The sequence below is a fragment of the Triturus cristatus genome, chromosome 3_2, assembly GCF_964204655.1.
Source record: "Triturus cristatus chromosome 3_2, aTriCri1.1, whole genome shotgun sequence".
Taxonomy (NCBI): domain Eukaryota; kingdom Metazoa; phylum Chordata; class Amphibia; order Caudata; family Salamandridae; genus Triturus; species Triturus cristatus.
In genome coordinates this window covers 978,850,432-978,870,912 of record NC_140584.1, presented here as the reverse complement: position 1 = coordinate 978,870,912, position 20,481 = coordinate 978,850,432, and the positions used below count along the sequence as shown (strand labels likewise).

The following is a 20,481-nucleotide window of genomic DNA, read 5'->3' as shown; positions in this document are numbered from 1 at the left end:
AACAGGACATACCAAGCCTCTGGGTATGTTACCATTTCCTTCATCTGAAGTAGAACCCCTGCTGGTACGGAAATCAAACCCTTCTCTTGCTTTTATTGAGTGGGTCAAGGCATATACTTGGCTTCTCCATTTTGTGTGAAGTTTGCTCATATCCTTGCCAATGAGATGCGTCTCCTGCATTAGTGTTCCAGATACATTATGTTGTCTCAAGTTCTGAGTGTACACTGTGCCTTTTATTGTTAAGATCCCTCACATTCCACATGCTAATAATCCATGTCCATTGACGATCCTTCCCTGTCCTGACAAGGACTTCTGACCCATAATGTGACTGACTGAAATGGGCTATCTGTAGCCCTGCAAATCCCAGCCCACCAAATGGGGAGCAAGTCCTCAGCAAGACCACAAAACAGGCCTACTCCACTATTCTACAAGTTTAAAATTACCGCCAACCCTCAACCTACAATGCCCATCACAGAAATAGTTACAAGACCAAGGGGTATTTTCAAACGTTACCCCACATACCAACCCATCTCTCCCCTACACTTTTTTGTATGTATTGTTGCTCTGCTGCTTCATCTTCAACATCAACTACATAGTGCACGGTTTCAATGGTCACCCTAACCCTTAATCTCATCTGTCTCAGATGAGACTGTGCTCTATGTATAAACTTTGATTTCGTGCCCAGTTGAGTCTTGGGAGGAGTCCTCTCTGCTCCTTGCAGGGTAGAGTCCTGATATAGTGTTCTATGTTTTTGCACACCAATTTTCAGAGTCTGTCTCCACCTATCAGTCCGCTTTGGACCCCGACATACATGGGACCTCCTTTCCCAGCGGCTGTCGCTGTTCTTCTGCTCCAGACACCAAGGCTGTCAGGGCTTACCCCCCTGCCCCCTTCCCACTACAACCACCACCCCCTGCCAGACACTATCTTGGTCTGAGAAGGATTGACATTTGCTGTCCTGTAGAACAACACGTTTCGCTAGATAAAACAACATGTATGTCCGACCCGTCACGTTAATTTTTGCAGGAATGATTTTCAATGGTCCTGCATCTTTCTGGTATAGTCTGTAAAGAGCCTGCTTGTATGCAGTCAAACTTCATACATGGCTGGGTAACAATAATTGAGGTGCTCTATTATGAGGGTTCTTGGTGGGGCCTCGATGGCGAAGCTCTTTCAATCAAGAAAGAAGAGTGCCAAGCATAGGCCTTTGGTAATCCAATTTTCAAAAAACAATAGGGCTGTCTGTCCTGCCTCCATTTCCAAAAATTAATCAAACCGAAGATTATTCTTTCTAGAACAGTCCTCTACATCTTCTGCTTTTCCCCCCACCTCATGCATCCAAGACATCAGTGCCTTGACCTTCTCCTGCATGCTTGTATTTCTGGTAAAAGGGCTTCCACATTATTTCAAATGACCCATATGCTTGCTTCCATATTTTTCATGTTTGTGTGCTGAGGATTTAAGTCCATAGACCCTGCCAGTCTTAAATTCGAGAGCCTACCTGGAAGTCTGTATCACCTGCATGGTCTGTAGGAGTAGGTTGGTCACTGTCTCTTGCTCAGTTAATAGGTGGCAGAGCCTGGACCGACTGAAGCAAGTTTGTGCCTGAGTATATTGTATTGTTTTGTTGCCCAGCTTGTCTTTCACCATTTGAGTGAAAATATCAAGTTAGACACTGGTAGTCAACGGCCAGCATTTCTGCACACACAGCTGAGTCTCTTGCTCTCAGTTGTTTCTGGTCTTCGCCACATGCTCCATTCTGTGTCGCACTACCTGTTCTAGCCAAAGGACCTCCTCAGTCATTCAGTCCACATTTTCACCAGCGCACAGCTCCAGTATATCCCTGTACTTTTGTGTCAGTCATTGTTAGCCCTCACTGTGTCCAAAAGAAGCCACCTTTGACTGTGTTGAAACCACATGTCTGTCAGGATCCCACTAAGCCAAAATGTTTTCTGTGGTCTACCCTCACTCTCTGTCATGGGTATAACTTTCAGTCCCACATGGTTGAAAGGCCAATTTCTTTATTTGGGCTGTGAGACGAACTTGTACTCCACTCCAATGCTTCACCAGTGCAGACCTCTAGACTGCTGCAGGCAGTTATCCCAACCCAGTGGCAGTCTTTCACCATTTTGCTGTTTGAGACAATCTGCTCCTCAATACTCCAGTGCCTCACTCATGTAGGCCTTTAGATTGTTGCAGGTGATTACCCTAGCCCAGCGGTTGTCTCTCATCCTTTTAAGAAGGTAGCAAGCACCTTTTAATTTATTTTTGCAGTAGAGTGTGCCTCCGCTGGAAACCTGTTTAATGAGGCAGAGAATTATTTTGCCGGTCCTCTCCTGCCAGTGGTGTGCAGCTCCGTACCAGAAGCTCAGCCTCTACTCTGGAACATAGGATTGGAGAGCAGCAGCTTCTTTTCTAGATGCAAGTCCAATCTAATACTGTTCTTCCTGCATTTTGTGGCCCACTCGATGTGCCGTGGATCACACAGGACTCGCAGGCGTTGCCTAGGCTTTGGTCGTTGTCTTAGCTGCTTCAACCAAATGCCTTTCCCACAGCACTGCTCTCTGTAACCATTGACCCCCCTCATCCTTCCTGCTAACAGAGATCTGTCTGCCCTCCCATGATTCTCAGCTTGCTCGTTTTGTGGCTGAATATTCAAGGTAAAATATCACCACACTGAAGCACTACTGCATCCTGGTGACTGGAAGGCGTTCTGTGCAGATGCGGGTCAAGCGCATTTAATACAGGGTGTTAGATGACACAGTGGTTTGTGTGCGAGTAGGCCACTATCTTGCTTAACCACACTTGCTTTTTTTATTTTTAATTATTACAGAAATCTGCCATTTTTTAGGTTTCGCCTAAGCAGCGCTTGCGCTGTCTCTTCGAGACATGCTGCATTCAGGATATGGGCATAAAGCTCCGCCCACTTTCCGCCCATCTTTTTAATTGGCTCCTGTCCCTGTCCTTTCTAAATGGTGGCTTTTCATTGGTTAATAGGCATAGTAGTCTCTCCTTAGTACCTCCTTGTCTCTTCTTGTAACCTCCCATGAGGACATCTCCTGTTACATGTGTTGTTACTCCCTAGATTTTATTTACAGCCTCAATGCACTATTTTCTTAAATGGCTTCAATCAGGACACACACTTGGTCCTGAGCTAGTCTGGCAGTGGTTACTTCACTTACTAGAATATCTCACATTTATATGAGACCGTCTATAAATATCCCTTCATTCGCTCCACACAGAGTACAACCTATTCCGAAATTTATGTAATAATTCCTTTGTCACATTTCAAAGCTACATATTTTATATATGGACATAGCTATATGAATGTACTCTTAGTACTGTCTTGCATGCAATCCATTATGGGTAGGGTGGATTTACCATATCTTCTGCCGGGTGTAGTACCATATGTGACCAAAAGAGGTCCCCTTTTGACCACATATGGTACTGTACCCTGCAACATGGCTAGGTAAAAAACATTGCCATTTATAATGCCAATAACTCCAACTTTGTTGACATGCAGTGCTGGTGCCTTGCTCACTAGGGACCTCTAGGAGCAGCTTGCTGTACTGCACCTAGAAATGCAGCTCTGGTGCCTTGCTCACTAGGGACCTCTAGGACCAGCTTGCGGTACTGCACCTAGGCATGCAGTGCTGGTGCCTTGCATACTAGGGACCTCTAGGAGCAGCTTGCTGTACTGCACCTAGAAATGCAGCGCTGGTGCCTTGCATACTAGGGACCTCTAGGAGCAGCTTGCTGTACTGCACCTAGAAATGCAGCGCTGGTGCCTTGCTCACTATGGACCTATAGGAGCAGCTTGCAGTACTACACTGCATTATTATTTGCAACGCCAATACCACAAACTATCAGTCATGCGAGACCTGTTGCATTGCACATACCTGGGCAGTACGTGGACCTGCTGGACGGCGTTTGGATCGCCATTGCCTTTGCCTCTGACCTCACGCCTCGCGGAACCCGCTCCGCGGGTCCCGCTTCGCCAAGGGGCGCCTGGAACTTGGGAGCTGCCGCTGTTGGGACAGACCAGGGCTAAGGGCTGTGAGGGCTGCGAGCAGGAGGGGCTGGACTCAGTTTCCCAAGAGTCACAGCTCAGCTCCGCCCGCAACACCTGGGCCGCTCTCCCTCATCGCCCCGCCCTCAGCTGACCAGTGAAAGCTGCCGGATTCCTCCCTCTACGTGGGACAACACTCGCACATACCTGGGCAGTACGTGGACCTGCTGGACGGCGTTTGGATCGCCATTGCCTTTGCCTCTGACCTCACGCCTCGCGGAACCCGCTCCGCGGGTCCCGCTTCGCCAAGGGGCGCCTGGAACTTGGGAGCTGCCGCTGTTGGGACAGACCAGGGCTAAGGGCTGTGAGGGCTGCGAGCAGGAGGGGCTGGACTCAGTTTCCCAAGAGTCACAGCTCAGCTCCGCCCGCAACACCTGGGCCGCTCTCCCTCATCGCCCCGCCCTCAGCTGACCAGTGAAAGCTGCCGGATTCCTCCCTCTACGTGGGACAACACTCGCACATACCTGGGCAGTACGTGGACCTGCTGGACGGCGTTTGGATCGCCATTGCCTTTGCCTCTGACCTCACGCCTCGCGGAACCCGCTCCGCGGGTCCCGCTTCGCCAAGGGGCGCCTGGAACTTGGGAGCTGCCGCTGTTGGGACAGACCAGGGCTAAGGGCTGTGAGGGCTGCGAGCAGGAGGGGCTGGACTCAGTTTCCCAAGAGTCACAGCTCAGCTCCGCCCGCAACACCTGGGCCGCTCTCCCTCATCGCCACGCCCTTACCCATTACCCAATTATATCCTAGGCCATAAGTAAGAGCACGAACACTGCTGCGCGGGAGCGTCCCGGGAGAAGCCCGGGACAAGGGCGGGACCGTCTTTGGCCGTCAGTGGCCGAAGGAGGCTGGGCTGGGCCCACTCTCTTGATCCCCCTGTGTGTTACAATTAAGGCAATGCCTTCGCCCCCACCACGGGAAACCCCCTCAAGGGATGGCGCCTCCAGCTCTGGGACTTTGGATAATTACTTTAAACCCACTAAAGGAGAAGCGGACAAGGAAAGCTCGCTTGAGAACCGCAGGGTGGAGCGCAGGCGCTCCATTGAATCTATGAAAACCAGGCCCTTGACCGATATCATTCCTTATCCCACCACTCAAGAGGAAGGCACTCCACCCAGCAGTCTGATTAAATCGACACTCGAGGACTTCCCCGTCTTACTAAGGGAAATTCCTTCTACTCCAGGGATAGCGCTTGGAAAAAACACAGAGCCAGCCCCTCTCGAGTTCTCCCATACCCCTATTAACCTGGTAACTCAAACCCCACCTACGCAATTGGTTAATAAGAGCAAGTCCAAATTAAATGTAGTGGCGGAGTTACATAGGCCCCCACCCAGTAAACGTGCTCGGAAAACAGTGGGGGGGCGGGGGAAATCCAAAATATCACATCTTGACTTTGGCAAGAAACGCATTAACACCGCTCTATCGGGGAAGCCTACGGAGATAGTGCCTACCATTCCACCTCCCACGCCCCCAAACCCCAGTATAACGGCCACCACTAAAGAACCAGAGGTAATTTCTTCAAACTTAAACCTCCCACTCTCTGCCAAAGGGAGCATTGAATTCCTACTCCGCTCCCTTTTGCAGCCCATTACCGACAGCTTAAAAAAAGTCGAGATCAGGCTCACCCTACTAGAAACTTCTCTTACCACTTTGAACACTCTAGTAAGTAAGCAGACAAAGCTAGTGGGAACCTATTCCTTTGCTGGGGATCCTTCCAAAGCAGAAGCTGCAACTAATGCCAATAAAGCCCCCCCCAGAAACCCACCGCCTGCCCCCCCTCTGCAACCCCTTATGGCCATCCAACTCCAGGCACGGCACAATAATCAAAGCAACAGACCTACCCACCCCGTGGACTTAGCCTCCCATAGCTCTCAAATAGAGTCCTCTGGAATACATCAAGATCAGGTTAACGCCCCCCCACCCACGCCCATTTGCCCAACTCCCAGACCACGAAGGCCAGACCTCCCGCCTGAAGCTAATAGATTAATGGTGGTCTTAGCTGGTGCCCCCCACTTAAGATCATGGGAAAATGAGGACTACCAATCCCTTAAGAAAAAGGTAATCAAATGGCTTAACTGGAACCGACCCTTGCCATCCCATTTTAATAACGAAATCATCATGGTGAGAAGGGTTCCATGGCTAGGGAAGACCAGGAAAACCATATTGGGGGACTGTATTATGGTAACCTTTAAGGATCCGGGAACGGTACGACACATTTGTGGAGGAATGAACCGATCCCTTGATTCCACCATACAGACCCTCCCAGTATCTTTTTTCTTCCCCCCGATTCCCAGGCACCAGGTCCCAACACACGATGACTGGACAAGGGTGGAACACAGACGTAAACACAAAGGCTTTCGACAACGCCCGTACTTCCAACCGCCTGGAACACCTTTTTGCGATTTTAATCGCTTTAACTGCCTGAACGGTTTGGGTGGGGTCGACTGACTCACCGTCTGTAAGACAGTGCCAGGGGTCTCGGGCTCTCCCGCTGTGTCCTCCGGTTCAATTTCTGGCCCCCTGAATGATCCAGCTGCTTCAGACCATGGCAGAACCGAATCTTTTCACCAAGCCACTGATGGGGTAGTTGTTGCTGAGGGGATAACTACGGTTCCTTTCCTTGTGGGCAATGGTGCGCCAAGACCACCGGTGCCACATGCATCTTCTGCTGCCCCTACTATAGGTCCCGCATTTGAAGTGGGGCATGGACTCACCTCCTCCAACCCTCATGGTATGGCATCTGCCACCTCCGAACATTTGAAGATAATTTCCTGGAACATCGCGGGATTAGCTAACAAACTGGAAGACCCGGCTTGGGCAAAGTACATAGAAACTGGTGACATATGCATGTTCCAGGAAACCTGGGCCAGAGAGGACTATGGACATCAAGGCTATTCGTCATTTTTCATCCCAGCAAGGTGGGAAGGCAAAGGCCGCCCATCAGGGGGCCTTACGACGTGGGTTGCTGCGCACCTGGGCTGTGTGGCCACACGGCTCCCATTCAACTCTGATGACATCCTTGCGGTCTTATTAACATGGCCAAACAAAGCTAACCTCCTGCTGGTCAACATCTATTCCAGGCCGATGGGAATGGCAAAAGAATCATCGACCTTTGATGAACTCTCGAACTTCTTATCTGAACTGTCGATTGATTCATATTATGTGGTGGGTGGGGACTTTAACTCTCACTTTGAGCCACTCCCCGGCCTCCAGGAAGGGTTCTTATCAGAAGAAGAAGTTAGGTGGGCAGTACCATGGGTTGATGTGCCATCTCCGAAAGCTTGGACCCCACTGGCACTGCAAATCACTGCCCTTACGTTAAGGTTTGGACTCAGAGCGTGTAATGGGCGAATTAAATCCGATATACCAGGCAAAAATACTTACAATCGGCGGGGAAGAGAGTCTCATTTGGACTATGTCCTGGTCCAATTGGCGAGATGGTCAACAATACAGGACTTCAGGGTAATAGACAGGTTGGACAGTGACCACAATGCCCTCGAGTTAGACCTTGCTCATCCAGCACCTCAGGCCCCAGTGACCCATGAGGAAGGGAATCGCCCCACGCTCCTCATAGACAACAGTAGGAGAAGAATTAGGTGGGAGCATATGGTCACAAGCAAGGATAAACTCCCACTGCTTTATGCAGAGATTACTCCCATCCTGGAAACTGTTGGGGATCTTGACAGTGTGGCAAATAAAATAGATATAAGGAGCAAACTGTTTGTTGCCCATGAGGAACTTATAAAAGTTGCGGCACCCCACTTTACTCGTAACATACGAAAGCCAAGGGAGAGGTGCCAAGGTAAAACACAATGGTATAATGTAGCCTGTAGACGGGCCAAAACAGAACTCCTTGGAGCAATTAAGGAGGGCACAGGAGGGGAACGCCTTAAGCAACGCAGGCAAGCTTACAAGAAGCTTCTTGCTCAGGCCAAAATAGAATGGGAGGAAAATCTGTGGGAAGAACTTACAAAGGCCCTAGCAATTCAAGATCAACGCCTGTTCTGGAGAATTGTGAATGGGGGATCAGGGAGTCTACACTCGGCAGTGGAGCCTAACATAGCTCCTGGAGTGTGGCAGGCCCACTTCCAGTCCCTATATAGCGCTGAGTCTGGAGAACTCCCTGCGCCAATCGAACCGGAGAGGCTGGGCCCTCAGGCGGATCCAATAACACTGAGTGAGGTCACTGCTGCTATTTCAGGCCTGGCTTCGGGGAAGGCGCCTGGACTGGATGGGCTACCGGGAGACCTGTTCAAGCAGGAGCCCACCGTCTGGGCGCCTTACCTCGCTGCTCTTTTTAACGGTATCCTCGGTGGGATGGAAATCCCTAGTACTTGGCTGGGGGCTGAGGTGGTCCCGATTTTCAAAAAGGGATCCCCCCTCCTCCCAGCCAACTACAGACCGATTAGTCTGATAGACGTAGCGCAGAAGCTGTTCGGCAGGGTTCTCCTGAATAGGCTCCAGGACTGGATAGAGGAGGTGGGCGCCCTCAGTCCCTATCAGGCAGGATTTAGTTAAGGGGTATCGACTGTGGACCAGGTTTTTAGATTGAATCTGGTCTATTGGAGGACAGTGAGGTTCGAGGGCGGTAGTTTGTACACGATTTTCGTGGACCTACGGGCCGCCTTCGACCTCGTGCCCAGGGGAAAACTTTGGATTATCTTGGCAGGGATGGGCGTACCACCAGATATTTTATTGACCTTGCAGAGGTTGCATCATAACAATTATGCCCAGGTGAGGTGTGGGAGGTCGGGGGAACTGACTGACAGATTCCCCGTTGGCAGAGGGGTAAGACAGGGCTGTGTGCTGGCGCCGACCCTGTTTTGCCTCTTTGTCAACGGGGTAATCGCCCATCTTAACGCCACCGACTACACAGATGCCCCCAAATTAAACGGCAACAGTGTGCCCGCAATAATGTTCGCGGACGACACATTGTTAATATCTAAAACACCCATGGGCATCCAAAGGATACTCGATGCCTTTGTGGCCTTCTGCCAGGATAGAGGGTTGGAAATCAACGCCACAAAAACCAAATATATGGTATTGAATCCGAGCCCCAAACAGCGCCCGAATCCCCAACTGGGAGCAGTGCGGCTGGAAAGAGTAGCCACGTTTGAATATCTTGGCGTGACGCTCAACGAAAATATGATCTGGGGGACCCATCAGAGCAGGGCTAACCTTAAATTAGTGCAAATTACCGGGGCTATATCCCGGATGATGATTGGTTCGACCTACCGCCCACTGGGGGCCTTAATTCAGATATATAAAGCCCAGGCCAGGGGGGCGATCTTGTACGGGGCTGAATTGTGGGGCCACATTCCATGTCGGAACCTGTCTTCCACGGAAAATAGGTTTATAAGACAAATAACCGCACTTCCCCCTAGCACTCCACTTCTTCCTCTGAGGCTTGATCTAGGGCTACGGCCACTTGCCGACGAGATAAGTCTAAGACCCATTGCCTTCTGGCGCAGGCTATGGAGCAGCGATGATCTCGCCGACTATAGGGTGGAATTGGCCGAACTATTAAAGCACCCCAAGGCGCTCAGTATTCCCTGGGTCAAAAACATCCAGTCAATTTGCACCGATCTGGGGCTCCCTGAATTGTGGACCGAACCAGCGAATGTAGCACCAGGAATCTCTAAGAGATCCCTGGCGAATCTGTATCACGAACACAAAAGGGCAAGGGCCTTAGCTACCCAGACAGAGGGGTCCCTCTCTTCCATATTCCTGCAAACTAAGGATCTCTACAGATTTGAGAAGGCTTTCGATCCCATATATCCCATACTCACCAGAAAGCTATTTCTCCAGTGGAGATACAGTACATTGCCTTTTCGGTCCTTTTCAAGCACCTGGCTACAAGTCCCTTCCACCAAATACTGTCCTCTTTGCGTTGATAAAGAGGAAAATGATTTGCATGTGATCTTTTTCTGCCCAGCCTATAAGGCAGCCAGAAAGCATTGGCTGCTTCCCTTGATTAAGAATTTGGGTGGCAGGGAATATACACCTATGTACAGGATTTTAAAATCCGATGTTTCTGGCCCAACCGTTTTTGCACTTTCCAAATTCTTTACGAATGTTTGGTATACGCGTATTCGTCTTTTAAAAAATGCTGGGTAGATTTTAGACTAAACAAACATATAGGAACTGATGGTCTAAAGGAAAAAGGCTTGTAAGAAACTACACCACCTCTAGTGTATAAAGAGAAAAGTAACTATACATCTCCAAATAAACATTACCAAACAATGCCGAGAGTTGTCAGGATTACCATCAACTGCCAAAGAGAGGCCAGTGTCATCATCTGGTCATCCTTCAATCATGGCCGCTTTTCCTCAAAGCCTTGAGGGGAATCATGTGGCTACCAGATTGCAACTGATCCAACAAAGTATAGTCACAGAATGAAAGAAACCAGAGGTAACTGTTGATTGTAATGTTGAGATATAGTATGTATTCTCTTATTTGGTGGAGATGATAATCGTGCAGTGCAAAAATAGTGAAAAATAAAAAGGAGTTGGAGAAGAGAGAAACAGCCTTTAATCACTATCTCTATACCACTCCTCTTAAAAACGTGCTAAAGCAACATGGAACAAATAAGTTGCTTCACAGTGGGTCAACTAGTTTCAGCCTAGATGGAACAGTGTCCGGCTTTCTTCAGGACCTATATAGCAAGGTGTGCTACTGCACCAGTGAATTTGTGATTTAAAATCCAAAAATTGTCAAAAAGTACAACCTTATATGATGAGATCTCAAAAAAGGACAGGGTGATCTTCACTCCTGGAACAGTAAAATAGAGAAATCAGGATTGTCTTACATATAAGGGAATCAATACATCATTTACAAATCTCAGTAACACTTAGATTTTAGAATCACTTCAATTCTTAATAACTGTTTTTATTGTCTGTGTTGATCTTAAAATCATGTATTGATGTTTTAACAAATCTGACAGAATTTGTGATTTTTTTGTATGTGCATCTTTTATGACCAAATGGTCGAAATAAAGATTGGAAAATGAAAAGCACATGCTTGTTTCCCTTTGAGGGTGGTTCCATTTGTGTTTTTATGAGGTATCCTTTGTTTTAAAAATCTTTTGTTCAAGTCTTACTAGCCGTAGTGTTTCGTGGTTTATGTGTACCAAATAAATGTTTTAATGCACAAATATGAGTAGATTTTCACACACCTATGTTAACCACACATTTTTTATTTTTAGGAATTGCAGTTGGTCACATCTATTATTTCCTGGAGGACGTGTTTCCCTTTCAGCCTGGTGGAGGAAGAATCTTGAAAACGCCAACTTTTTTGTGAGGACATTACTTTCTTTTATTTTGAATGATTATAAATATCATGAGGCTCTCGGATTCATATATTGTCCACCCCAGAAATATTTCATCTTTAAAACCAAAATGGAAATATAACGAAAAAAAATGATTTTTGTAGAAAATTTATCAATATTTCAGACATTCACATCAGTATTATCCCGGTGATTGTACAGAGACCACCCATTGACACTGAGTGGATTATGGCTATCAGCTTGCTGAAGTAGGCCAGATTTCTGCCCCTTTATTGTTGAATTTGTCAGTGGCCGTTGGCACTATTGACCATAGTGTTCTGTGGGTCTGCCGGAGCTGGCTAAGTTTGTGACGGAGGGGCCTTCTCTTTCTTTACATGACCCTGTAGATGGCCATGAATTCCTGTGTCACTTTCCCAGTTATAGTTCATCCTCCAATGCGTTATAAAGCCACTGGGAGGGGTGACGAGTGAATATTCAGATGAATACTTGGTCTGCTTTTATGCTTGGAATCTGCATGTTTGTTTCTTTCTCAGACTCTCTTTCTTTTCTACTTGGATTAGGATGCAAGGTCCAGCAAGTACAAAGTACAATGCTTCAATCATCAAGGTGCAGTTCTGCCTGAGGCACACAATTGGTGTCAACCCATTGTGACCTACATAGGTTCTGAGTTTATTGGGCCCCGGTATTTGCAGAGAGGTTTGTTCTGTAGTGATTATCAAGTGTCTGCTGCTCTGTCCAGATTCTATCTCACAGCACTGGGGGTGGATGGGTGGAGTAAGTGAAGTAAATGCAGTCCCTCTTAAACGCAGTAACATGATTTGGACATTTCTTCTTTGGGTAGTCGCAGATTCTCAGTTATGAAAGCTATGCAAGACTCGCTTCTTTCGGCCCTCCCTGTGACTGCATGTTTCAAAGTATACAATTGTTCCTATATGCCACTGGAGCATGACTCGTCCACCAAAAGCACCCTAGCACCATGCTCCGGATCCAGTTTTTAGGTTTAAACGGCGATCCTCTGACAATTGAATTAGTGATGCTACATATTAAACACAATTGTGATATTGCGTGCACCAGACCCGATGTATAGAAGGTGTCCATATACAGAAGAGCATAATGTATATAACATTGTATCTGGATTAATATACAACATGTGTAACTGCTATCATATCACAATGAATCTGTGGTGCTTTCATCATCTCCTCCACTTCTTCCTCATTTCACACCTCCCACATTAAAATAAGCCATGGCTCCCTAGTCCTCACTGCGTAGTCACTACTGACTCAAACAGCCAGTCACCCACAGCCCAACAAAGACGCACACTCATAAAAAAGGCTTGGCTCACAAATCCGGCAAGACAAACTTGGTGTGTAAGTGCTATGTTTGCACTATATCAGTCAAGGTAACCGTTCATGCAAAGTACATTGGGCCTCAAATTTGACTCGGCCTACACAGAACATCAGTGCCATATTAAGGGCAGTATTACGTAATAACAATTCCAAGACCATACCAAACATCGTAGCATACACCATCCCATTTTTCAGATCGAAACAAACTCAACCAACCTGCCGCTCAGACCATGTATCAGTGCAACCAAAATCACCCCAACAGTTAACACCATTGCAGTGTTCAAATACACAGCACATGCCACCTGCAAACTATATCAAACAATCCGTACAAAAGCAGCACAGTCACCATGTAGTTAAAGCACAGTTTGAAAACTTTCAACACCACCTCGCTCTAAAACCATCTTTTATCCATCTATCTAGGACACCACTCCCAACACCTTTCCACACCATTCTACATCTGCAACTCTACTCTGTGGCATTTCACGGTGCAGCATTACACAGTACATTAAACCACAAGTGAGGCCCATGGCAAGGTTTATGTGTGATGAGGAACATGACCCTTAGTCACAGCAATATAAAGGGGAGAAAGAGGGCGTTGTGGGTGCACATATCTCAATGGGACGGTTTGGGGGTCAAATAGCAGGCCATGTTAATATATTAAAAGTGAACTTCATTTTACCAGATTAATCATTTTGAAAATGAGTAGCAAATGGTGTGCTTCAAGCATGCTAGGTCTAGCAAACTGAATAAAAAGGGAGGAATCATTGTATGGGAGTAGACTCCTCTCAACTGAAATCCAAATGAGAACTTTTAGACCATGACGAAGCAGTAACATTGATGAAACCTGGATGGGGCTTGAAGAAAAACTTTAAATATTATCTCAAGATGTATGGTGTCATAATCCAAGCATATGTATCTCTTTACTGGAGAAACCAAGACCGGCCTCTACCGTGCCCTCTTTCAGAAGGGTCTTAAATCCCATCACTTCAAACCCAATCTGGCTCCTGCCAGTTAACTCCATCTTTTCTTAATAATGCACACTATCTTTTGATACTTAATTTTTTTAATGTATTTTACTTTGTTATAGTAGTTGTCTGATGCCTCTCGGCTTCATGATTTTTAAATGCATAAATAAATAAAAGAAACTTAATAGACAATTTGGTGCTCCCCTCCTCTAGCCATCCCCATCTCCTAGGACCTTCGGAGAATGAGTGTCAAATGGTTAGTAAAGCAACATAGTTTAAAATTGAAAAACTTTAAAGTATGAAGATTTGTGGATTAAAGCCCAAGAACATTTAGGGAAAATAAGTAGCAGATGCTCTTTTAGAGCACACTGGATAATTACCTTAGATAAACCCTAAACTGAGGGTATAAGGATCTTTTTGGGAGATCTGGAGCAGGAAGAACTCATCCCATAGGATTTTTGGGGGAAATGAGTAGCAAATGGTATGCTCTCATCATTAACCTGCTTGACGTGGTGTATCATGGGAGAAGTCACTGAAGACCTCAGCCGATAGACTCCAACTGCCGAAGACGAGCACCCATCTACACCCGGACCAGAGACCCCACTCTTCTGCACTTTGTTTGAAGGATGCAACTGTTGATGATATGTCTGCACTCGACCCGGAGTCCGCAACTGTTGAAGATGAATGCCCATCTACACCTGGCCTGGAGGCTGCAACTGACTAAGATAAGTACCTGTCGAGCAGGTCCACAGTGGCCAAGTGAAGAGAGAGACCACCGTCCATCTTACCACATCACCACAGTCTTTACCAAACATAGTACTTCACAGATCTCACCACCTAGCGTTGTCCGAAATACATCTTGATTAAGCAGCCGAAACCATGTCTCAATTGAGCAGTTAATGCTGGGCCTGAACCCGGAAAAACTCTTGATCATGCAACGTTTAACCAGCTGTCACAGTGCCTACTATACCTCATGCAAAATCTTGGATTATTGAACTAGCGAACTGAAGTACAAACTATCCACAGAGCGAGCAACTAGTGATCTGCTCACGTGCCTAATCAGTGCTCATCCCAGTACCTTTGCATAAGTTGCCGTAAACATTGGATAATTTCCTAGAGTGGGTAAAGTGAACTGTAGTGGTTGTGGCACACACTAAAACTCTAGATGAGGTAATTGTCCTGTAACTCCACTGAAGTGTGTAGTATTGTTTTTCCGCTGTGAGATTTATGAACTTTATTTTAACTAAAAGAGAAGCACGGGGCTGGACAATTTTGTTGTGTCGGTTGGTTGACTGTTCAGTTAAGAGTTCCTAACCCCTATGCTGTGTACCATCACTACTTCTATTGTCAAGTCCAACACAGTGAATTTGGCCCAGTTTGGAGAACCATAGCAAGAATGACCCGAGAAAACCATAGACAAACTATCCCTCTCACCAAGGTGGGGTACCAATAGCTCTGTCAACCATGTGCTTTTGTTCCTCCCGTACCCCAAACGGGGTCTGACTTGCATGCACTACTTACTGGTAAAAATTTAACCAATTTCTCAAAGACAAGAAAGTTATCAGAATGAGTATTACATTCAATCCAAGGTAATGATCAGAAAAATATAATCTTGTAGAAATATGTTTTGAAATGATAAATTAATACGTGTTCATTTCTTGGCTTTCAGGAAAGCAATTTTTGATGCTCAAGAAGAAGATCACAACTATGATCCATTGCCTGAAGAGCGTCCGGGGGGTTTCGCCTGGGGTGAGGGTCAACAGCTTGGAGGATAGCAAAGTGCCGACAGTTAAACTCAACCAGGAGGGACTAAATGGAATTTGCCCTGTTGAGTTCACAAGCCCTTTTTTGCAGGATTTGTGAGAGCTTTACATCTGTCATTCCAGAAAGCACTTTATGGAAACTGTTCACTTACTGAACCAAGAAAACATTTCCAGCAGGCCAACAGTGCCTCTTCTGTGAGCTTATTCTCCTGGAGCCAAAAAACTGGACGACAAAAACTTGATTTACTTTCAAGTCCTGTAAACAAGATCACAAGCGCTTCTTTTCTGTCTTCAGGTTTTGGTGTATGTATGTTTTTAAGTCCTTTGATTGAGGACACAATGTACGTATGGATTTCTTTAGAAAAGAAACAAAAATAAAACATTTTCCATCTCAGTTGGTGAAACAATGAGAATTTAGGGGGACCGACTCATTATGGTGTTTTTTCTAAAGTTTTTGCAAGAATCTGCACAGGCATTACCGGTTCGTCTTTTTAAAATGTTATGCACAATGGTAGATCGGAGTCAAAGTCTGTGTTCACAGCGGGGCCCTGCTAAACATTCACTTTATTAAAAGAATATCTTGGCAAAGAAAACCATGTGACCAGCATTGTCCAAAGAAAATGAGTTGAGCTGCAACTTCAAGATGATCTGGATGTGGGGCTGTCACAAAGGCGTCGTTTCATCCAAAAGTAGAACCAATCTCAATCTTGGTTTAAATTTCGAAGTACGCTTTGTGTGTGTAAGCTCCCATTGGAAAAGGGGTTCAAGATGATAGAATTAAACATCTGAGGCATTCCATTACTTCCATTTGAATCGAGAATATTATTTATAGGATTTTTTTTGTCCCTGCACGATCTGGTAAATGATACATCCGGAACAATTCATAATGACAAATGTAACACATGACCTTGTGGAATGGCGGGCTTGTATTTGGCTTAAGTTCAGATGTAATGATAATCTTTGCTTACCACTTAGTTCTAAGGGAGATCATATTTGGAGGCCTCAATTGTGGTGAGATGGATCAGAAATCTATGTGCAACTCTTGTGATCAGTTTTGTCAGACCCAAATACCTCTGTAATTGTGTCCATAAATGCTCCAGTAGGAACAAGAACAGATACTCTTAACCATTCATTTGGGGTGTTCTCAAACTATTTTTGTCCATGCTGGGCTGTGAATCAAGTAGCAATGTTTATTAGATATGTGGTCAAAATCTCTTAGGATTAAAGGAATTTGTGACTAAATTTGCTATGCTGTCGGCCAGCATGGTAAAGAGTCTATAAATTGTTCTAACAACCATTAATGTTCATTTGTTAAGTTGTCTTAAATTTAGTGGTTGTGCCAAGGGTTTCTAGAAATGGGATTTGGATCAAAAGATCACGTTCTGAATTTGTATTTATTTCTATTATTTTGGCGAAGCAAAGAGGTGAACCTCATTGTGGATATTACTTGATAAATTGTGCTTCTTTAGATTGCAGTAATCCCATTTTCTTCCAGATTTCCAAAATGCGAGGATCTGCCTGATACATTTTAAGAGACTTTGGTTAGGTAACTTGTACCTGTTAGAGGTTAGTATGTAACCACATTACTTTTGACTTGGCAACTAATTCCATTTATGAATCTTGTACATCTGTGATCTCGCTCAGGGATGTGCTTTAGTGTTCAAAATATTTGAAAGGAACTGGTAAACATGGTAGAATTATAATTTATCACTTCTTATGGTCATTGCTTACTGTCTCAGCAACACTTTGGAGGCAATTGCTCAGATAATGCAAGTCAGTAAATGGTTTAGGAGACTAAGCCTTATATCTTTTTTTATTGCTGAGATTGTTCTTTATTCATGCCATCCTTGTGACATTGTTATATAATGGCCTCTCCGGGCTAATTTCACCGTTTGTGCTGCCTGTATCCAATAACCTGACTTGATTATGAAACCATTGATGCATGTAGACTACTGCTTGAAGCAGAGTACATCATCTTTGACTTAACAGTCTAAGTGGTTTACAAGAAAGAGATAGTTTTGTGGGTGCAGTTTGTTGTGAATTTCTGGTTCTAGGGCCTGATTTAAACCATAGAACATTTGCATTTAATTAGTTTATAAATAGCACTACATTATGACTGTAAGAGAAAGCTGCATTCCACATGGTTAGGTAATGACTTTTTAGACCTATGTGTTCAACTAGCCTCTTGTAGTGTGAGCTGTGCATGATTAGTTGTTCAGATTTGGGACAGAAAAAGAGGCATTAATGATTCCTTTTGACCTAACGTTTCTGCAGGCATAAGTAACAAAGAATGCATCCACCCATTGGCCCCATCTCTATTTTACTTATTTAATAATTCATGTTAGATCAGTGTATATTGTGTCATCGTGTGGTAAATGAATGCCTGATCCTATAGCAAAAAGATTAAACATCCAATCTCAATACCCCCCACCCCCATTCCACCACCAAAATGTAACAGTTTAGATGCCAGCTGAAAAGCAGTTAGGACTAGGGACTTTCAAGCAGCAAACGTGTGACTGACTAGGTGTAACCCTATCTGTATTTCGGGGGCCATTTTTACATTTCGCTCTGCACCATTTCATTTTGGTGAAATTGTAATTTCGTTCTAAAAGCCATGTGGATTTGAAAGTGTCTAATGGATGCCTGTGGTCGAGTTCCGAAGCAGTCTGACAATAAGCTTTAAACACTACTGGAAAACATGTATTACAGAGGCACAATCGTGCTTCTGTAGTGAACGTTGACACAATGGTAGCAAACTGTATAGGGCATCTGATTTATTAGTATATTTGAATACTTTGGACAGAAGTAACCAATCTTGACCAAAAACAACATAATGGAGGATATCTTACAGCGTGCCAAATGCAATGCAGATCAGTCAAACAGTTGAAAAGTTAAAAGGGAGTATTTTTCTCTGAACGTAAATCGGTAAATGCTTAACGGATGGTCTCCAAATTTAAATGTCATTTTCATTTATTTAGTGCATCTTTCTGGCTCCGTATCAATCCAGTACACTGTTTTGGAGATCTAAGACAAAACGTGAGCTACTTTGCTTGTCAAAGTATGTCTGTTTTTCAGAAAGTTGAGCCGTGGCAGACCATAAGGATATGTTTCCTGACACGCATAACATCGGGACTTATGGGGTTTTAGTTTTACCAAACCACTTTGCACCATTTTTTGTTGTTTGCGAACAATAAACAAACCACATACACAAGGGAAAAACAATTCACGCTTTGAGGTGGATGTGGGCTAAGTCCAGGCCGTGGTGGATCATAATGACATGTCTCAGATACACTGACACTCTTTAGTGGGACATATGGTGTTTTACTTTGCGTTAAAGTACTGTGCACTATCTGTTTTTGCTGCTAGCGAACAATGGACATGCAGCATGAACAAGTGGCTAAACATACAGCTGAGTGCTAATGTGGGCTTCGTTCATTCTTTAGCGGACCCTAATCACACGTCCACACAACACCTCACTGGGACATGCGAACTTTCATTTCTCACCAAGCACATTTTTAGTTAATGCTAATGGGAAAACAACACTAGTGGCTCACAATACACATCTCATTGTATTTCCCTCCAAAACCATGGAATTTTGGTGAACTTTCAATTAAACATAACTGTAAAAAGATTTAGCTCATGTTTCTCAAATGAGCAGCTGATGAGCTTCTGTTAGGTCTCCAGCTACTTATAAGTAGCTCTCCTGTGTGCAGCCCATGCTACTAACGTAAAGCCTTTGTTTTCCTTAATTAATGTATGTATGCTAACATTTACAAACCTGTATTTGAAATGTAAATGTGTATATTTTCAGAACTCATAAGCTGATGTTTAAAAATGTTTTTGAAATTGAACCAAATTTTTTTTAAGTTCAATGTTTGAGTGATAAATCTTGGAGTGACTTATTCCTATTATTATTTTGGTATCAGAGGCATTGTTACTATTGCTTTTATATATTAGCCATGTAAAGGTATTTCAAATTGATAGCCTTTAAAAAAATAAAAATAACAATATTCCTGCTGGCAGCCCTATCTGATGCACTGAGATGATCGATGATGGTAATCTTTCCTGGGCGGCTACTAATTAAATTTGATTTGATTTGTTCATTATTACATCGCTAATATTAGTAGCTTGGGGTGATTTTCATTTAACATTCATTTACAGAAAAGGTTGGAGACCACTGATTTTAGCTAGTTTTCAACCAAAATCTTGGTTCACAAGGATCTTTTGGTGCTAGAACACAAAGAAGAAACAGTGCTGCAAAATGAGGACGTCACTACCGTTGGGACATAAAAGATGATGGTCGAAGATACTCTCCTACTCCTCATCCTCTCTCCAAGCAGTGCTTGGATAGAATAATATTACTGACTACGGACACAATGACATTAAATTCTTCTGACGGTTGGTGCAGAGATTCTTCATCTTGTGTCAAGTTGTACCCATGGGGGCTGTAACATTCGTGGAAGGTACACTGCCACTCTCTTCCTCTACTCTATGGGGTGGTTGTTTGAAAAGCAGCCCGATCACATTCACAATTATTGTGAATTGATCTTCCATTTGTTAAAATATACTACATAAAATACACTCCCAATGCATGTGTTGCAGCATAGGTTTCATGTTTTTATGGTATTCACACATTGTTGCATATATTGCCAGCATAGTATTCTGCCATTCAATGTTCCACAGTTGCACTTGATGTGAAATACGAGCACACCCAGGAATTTTAGGGGTTTCTTCGTACGTCAGGGGCAGTACGACCAGCAACTCTTTCTGCTGCAAGACGAGCATGGGATCCATCTTACTCTCCTTCCCTGTTTGCATCAGCCACTTTTCCCTTAGGTGAAAGGTACACACACACTCTCATACAATGCCTCTGCAGGATTGGATGGTCATTCTCCGTGCAATCATGGCAGCAATTTTAAATCGGCACATATATACATTCTTAAGCAAAGCACATTGTAAAATACCATTGTTGTTACACATTTGGCAAAGGTTAAAAAACTTGCATTAGAAAGTTGACTAGAAATTGAACACTGAATCAAACAATGGTTCATATTCAG

General features: G+C 44.7%; 1 protein-coding gene across 1 annotated transcript in view; it reads left to right on the top strand.

Moving 5' to 3' along the window:
- DERL2 (derlin 2) overlaps positions 1-19,446 on the top strand; it is a 95,282-nt gene extending 75,836 nt beyond the window's left edge. The window contains exons 6-7 of the mRNA XM_085649564.1: positions 11,270-11,360; positions 15,331-19,446. Of these exons, the coding sequence (XP_085505690.1) occupies positions 11,270-11,360; positions 15,331-15,436 (197 nt within the window). The 3' untranslated portion in view covers positions 15,437-19,446. The remainder of the gene's footprint in view (positions 1-11,269; positions 11,361-15,330) is intronic.
- The last annotated feature ends 1,035 nt before the right edge of the window (positions 19,447-20,481 follow it).